Below are 5,740 nucleotides of genomic sequence, written 5' to 3'. Positions count from 1 at the left end.
ATGTCAAGCACGTGCTGTAGGGTTTTTCATTACACTCTAACCCGACTCTACCCGGCCCGGGGATTGAACCCTAGACCTCCCGGCCCTGAAGTGAGCGGCGAACCACTGCACCACAGGATCGGTAATGCACTGCATTTGAGCAAACTCTATATGTGGCCGCTTGGCGCTCCAGCGCTTCGGCGTCTCAGCGCAGACGCTTCGAAGAACGTCATCAACGACGCGACTCACGCACTCAGTTTGACCATCGGTCTCCGGATGGTCCGCTGTTGCCTGCCAAAGGACTTGGCGAACAACACGGGTGTGATGGCCTTTGTAGATCGTTAAAGCAAGATGGCTTATCTTGCGGCAGCCATCGATAGTTTGGGTTCTGCGAGCCTGTTTGTCGATCGTGTTTTTCGACAACATGTTCTCCCGAACTCAATAGTTTTTATTAGAGACCCGCGCTTCACTCGGAAGTATTTGTCAACGATCTTCAGGAAGCTGGGCACCAAGTTGACTGTGTCGCCAAACACAACGCTCATGGACTGCCAACTCTCGTATGGGTACCGGCAAACTTGCCAGCGGCGCCGCCGCATTCAGAGAGGGATTCAACCTTTGACATGTCTCACACGCGTACACATCTGTACACGTTGATTGTTCAGCTTGGGCCACCAGTAGTGGCAACTCACAGAGCTGTACGTCTTTGCACAACCGAAATGACCATTAAGTTGGGTGTCGTGGGTCTCATAGAGGATACGGCATTTCAAGTTCTTAACGTGAGGATTCACAATTCGTGGCGTATCCGTCGAATTGGTGTTGTAATACAGCACACCGTTATTCAACGAATATCGGTGTCACCGTGCGCGCAATCGCGCCGGCAATTTTTGTCTGAGTTTCCGAACTCCTGGCTTCCGACAGACTGTAGTAGCGCTGCTGACAACGTCACTGTCGTGACATGAGCAACCTCATAATTCGGTCTGCGTGACAATGCATCAGCCAATGCATTCTGCTTTCTTGGATTATACTTCATTTCAAAATTATACAATGCGAACAAAAGGGCCACCTGGCCATTCTCTGCGTGAGATGAGGCGACTGAGCTGCAGTGCGTAGTGACCCATGGTCTGTGTGGATCATAAACGGATTGGAGCCATACAGGTGCACCCTGAACTTGACAAGTGTATACTTCATCGCAGGTAATTCCTTGTCGTGGACTGGGTAGTTCCTCTCCGCAGACTTAAGCTGGCGAGTTTCGCCCCTCGGCGTCTGCTTGCAGCAGTGCACAGTCGAAGGCAAAGTCCGAAGCGTCGCATATGACACTAAAAGGACGATTGAGGTCTGGCAACGCTAGTATAGGAGGCTGTCATTGACCCTGCCAAAAGCTTCCCGATGCTCAATGTCAAAAAGCCTCCAGGTGCTCGATTTCCCGATACCATTCCGTATCTTTCTTTAGGAGATTCGACAATGGACGTACCATTCGCGCATAGTTCGCGCTATACTTGTGCAAGTAGTTGGCGAGGCCAAGCCTCTTGCGCAACTTCATTTGGTTCTTTGGAACCAACCAGCCTTGACCTTAGCTAGATCCGTTTGAAGGCCACGCTTCCTAATAAAGTACCCTAAAAAGGGGGATTCTTCAGCCCCGAGATGCACTTATCGGCATTAGCATACAGCTTAGTCATGCGCATGCACTCGAGCACCGCTCTTAAATGGTTCTCTTAAGTCCTTAAAAACCTTGACCAAAGTAAAGACGTTCTCTTATTTATAATTGAAACTGTATTCAATTGTTTCATTTGCAGCAGAGCCGCCTATATCTAAAACCTAAGTATTTTCTTATCAAATAGTTAACCTAATCAATATGCATAACTACTGGCAGTCCCGGCACGAAGTGGCTTCTTGTTACGGTGTAGCCACACCATTGTGTGACTATACCAACTTGTGTAATACACACCTTTGTACGGTCACACCATCTTGTGTGACCCGTCCTTTCATACAAGGGTATGTAACTTCGTTGCACATATGGCTTTGGCTCCCGTTACTCCATCCTGTGCTCGTGAGCTGGAAATTGAAACCGCATTTAATGTGACACCTTTTGTCCCTTCGAAAAGAGGTAAGGTGAATGCGATAGGTGTTGGTTTGAGTCGCTCCTGCACGGAGACCTTTCATGGAGATGGCATTTGGTGTCGTTTCTGTAATTGGGTCTGCTGTTATCGCACTTTCAACTCTTTGACATTATCCAATAGTTGTCGCCTTTCTAAAGCAGAGCAAGAAGTTCAGTCGCACACGGTACATCCGTGAGCATATCATTTCCTGTTTTGGAAATGCCGCTCGGGGAAGGAAGTTAACAAACGCACTGAGAATTGGTATGTCATCTCTTCCCCAAAGCGGAATCGAGAGCACTCCTAGCAGCTTTCTAATTAAGAATTGCCATGTTTTATCTGAACTAATACTGAATATATCCTTTTACTTAATACAAATATACAATCGCCCAATTTAGTGCTCATCCACCTTTACCAATTGATATTTCTTCCGAGTTTTGGCTTCAAGTCCGATGATGAGTTCGGAACCATAATATACATTCAAATCTTGAGCATACTAAATGAATTCATTGGTAGTCAGCGCTTTTCTGCTATGATCGCACGTGGTATTCGATCCTGAAACATTGGTAGTTGCATTGCCAGTGTTATCGAATGAGGCTCGCAAACTATCAAACACCAGATTTAACTTAGTGCTGAGAGTGCAATTTCTACATTCTCTCATGTGAGCGCATGTCGAACACAAAAGTGACTATCTCACTTTAGCTCACGACAGATTATCAATTATACGAAGAATCTGGCCATCGTGTTGGTGTAAAGTTCATTGGGCCATTTATGTCGATATTTCTGTGATTCATTCCTCGCTCATCTTCACACCGAGGGATTTTTTGCCTTGCTTTGCCCACACGTTGTTAAGAAAAGTGTCAATTTGTTATCAGCTTCTCCTGATCTGCGCATCATCTATTCACGTAAAAATAAAGGCGACTGAATCTTATCGGCAGCTGCAGGAACGCTGCGACACAGAACTTCGGCTCTGTCTCCATGTATCAACTAAATACCGTAGTTTCGTCGTCTATTCGATTTCGGTACAAGGTCCGCTACGAACTGCGGATCGACACTAAACTAGTCAGCGACACCAGCTATCAATATGGCTGACGTAATCTGACTGATTAATGCGCTAAGTGGCCATCTACCGAGTGATAGCTCTCGGAAGCCGCATTTGTAAATGCAGCATAGCATCAACTAGACCATCACATGTAAACATTACTTTAATTTGTAATTCTGCTAAACCAACAAAAATAATTGTTTTGGCTGAATCTCTTTTATAGATTTATTGGATTGCATCATGCGGTAATTTGGATGGACAACTCATCAGAGTCATTGTTTATAATGCTAGAATGAATTTGTGAATCATACTAACGCATGAAACTTTTTGAACGACATCGGAGGTTGATGATTTATGCTTTTGTTTTGATTATAGAGATCTAGGGTTTGCGGCTGCGACGTTGTCGAAGTGCAATGAGCACATTTACTTAGTGCTTTTACCATTTGTGAGCATCATAAACCTGATTCTAACATATATTATACGAGGCGACTAAACCTCTTTCAGAGTAGCTGATTGAAATTATCATTTGCTCAAGAGTTGTAAGCAACAAAAAATGGTTTATGAAAAGGGGAGGGAACGGTGCAAGCTAACGAATGGTGACTAGTGCTTATCGGTGATTCGTCAGATTTCTTTATAATTACGTCTTGGTAAAATATTGAATGTCGTAAGAAATGCAGACTGTAAATATCAAGATAGTGACTTAATGTCTAGTTTATTCGAGACGCCCTTCTCCGAGCCTACCAAGAACATGAGCAAACGTTATTGCACCAGTGACGATCTAGACAACGTTCTAGAAATGCTTGCGATTACAGAGAATTCCGAACAATGAATTTTATAGTACATCGTCGTACTTTACACAATTGTCAGCAAAATATTAGTACAACATCTACTTTAAATATTCGAAATCTATAAAAATTTGCATTGCATTTCAAATCAAAGCGCGAAAATGTCGGACCCACTGACCGCGCCCTTCGCGGAACTCTGCGGCGCCCTTCATGGTCTCCAGGAGCAGGTGGAACGACTAGCATATGTACACGAGGCAGTGGATGACTTCAACTTGGCATTTGGTGCCTTTCAGGGCGCAATGGCATTGCACGCGTCGTGTTTGACTTATCCAAAGAACTCTCCAATGCCCATGGCCCCTACGACTCGCTCACAACCAAAAGACAACAACTTAGCTGCGTCTGGAACAGGAATAAATCCACTGGATAACTTGCAGGTGTGCTCTGCCGGAAACAAGAAACAGGATGGTACGTCAAAAGGCAAGAAAAGTAGGGTAGCGTCAAATGGAGAGCTCGTGCAGAAGAAACCGCTGGCCAAAGTTATTAGTATGAAGAGGCAAGCAAAGGTAGATTCAAACAACTCGCGGATAAAGAAACGAAAATTGGCGACCAAAGCAGCACCACCTGTATGGACATGGGAACGTCGTACGTTAACGACAATTTTTATAAATTGCTTTTGGTTTTTGACAACTTGGTGCAGATATCCGAGAGAAGATTCCACGCAAGTACCAAAGCCCTGCAGAGCTTAAGAAGCTCGAAAATATTGTGCTTTATCTCAAAAATCGACACTGCGCCATGTACGCCCTTGAAACAATTCTCATTAAGTCATTTGCTTACGTGTACTTGATATGTAGTTCTATCTCGGACTTGGTCAACCACAGCGGACTACCAGTCATTCGTTGCAAGGAAATTCTTCAAACGCTAATGAAGCTTGATCTCATTGACCGCAAGCGCGAAAAAGCGGTACGATTGTTGACGAATCAAGCGAGTAACAGGATACGGTGACCTTACTTTCTGGATGTGTTGCTTTTCATAGGGATTTCTTTACAGTTTTGGCTCAACCAAGTGAAGCTGCATAAATTTGTGCCCGCGTGAGAGACGGGGTGACAAGCGCTTTTTTCTGCTTCGTGAAGCACTTCGTGAGCCACACCTTTCGAATGGATTCAGATTGATGAGCACCGTTCGTTTGTAGCTCCTTTACTTTAATTCAGAATCGTCTTTAGTTTCCCACCGCTCATTGATGCTTTCTTCCAGCGCCATGTCATCACGCGAAAATCGTGGAGGTCGAGCAAGCGCCAAGCGTGAAGTCTTGTGAATATTTATACCAGCTCCACCCGAGCCCCCTCCGTCTCGAACAACGTCAGCAAAACTTAACGATAAACTCATCGATCGCTCGCTATTTTTTCGGCTTAATGACTTCGTGAGACCATGCACGTGACCCCGTTTAATAACTGACTGTCGCTGCGGGCGATCTATTGATTTTTGGCTCAAAACGCTCGCTTGGACGTGGCGATCATGACCTTCGTTTTGCAGAGCGAGTGGACTACTAACATGTCGTTTACGAAAGCGAGTATTGTGACTCACAGTTGAGGTTGTTGAGCGTGTCGTCAACTTCCCACTTTCACTTCCATTGTGGCGATGCGAAATTGAGCTATTGCTCAAAGCGCTTAAGGAACGAAATTGCTGCGGGTAATGAGGTTGTTGCTGTGGCTGTGGCTGGTGATAATGATGTTGGTGAGCATATTGATGGTGCTGCTGCTGGTTTGTGGGATAGAAAGGGTACGAATGTTCCACACCTGCCGTGACTCCACCAGTCGGAGAGGAAGTATCAGATTTTGCGTTTA

At 45.2% G+C, this 5,740-nt stretch overlaps 1 protein-coding gene across 1 annotated transcript; it reads left to right on the top strand.

The window, feature by feature from the left end:
- Nucleotides 1-4,060: 4,060 nt before the first annotated feature.
- On the top strand, nt 4,061-4,965 carry PHALS_11295 (hypothetical protein L916_16547; the record flags this gene model as incomplete). Its single annotated transcript, XM_024726865.1, has 4 exons — nt 4,061-4,541; nt 4,597-4,693; nt 4,751-4,859; nt 4,933-4,965. 4 exons carry the CDS (start codon nt 4,061-4,063, stop codon nt 4,963-4,965), a joined length of 720 nt encoding a protein of 239 aa, XP_024577499.1.
- Nucleotides 4,966-5,740: the final 775 nt, after the last annotated feature.

Source organism: Plasmopara halstedii (genome assembly GCF_900000015.1).
Source record: "Plasmopara halstedii genome assembly, contig: Scaffold_526, whole genome shotgun sequence".
NCBI classification, from domain to species: Eukaryota; Oomycota; class Peronosporomycetes; order Peronosporales; family Peronosporaceae; genus Plasmopara; species Plasmopara halstedii.
This window is presented reverse-complemented; position numbering and strand designations above follow the sequence as displayed.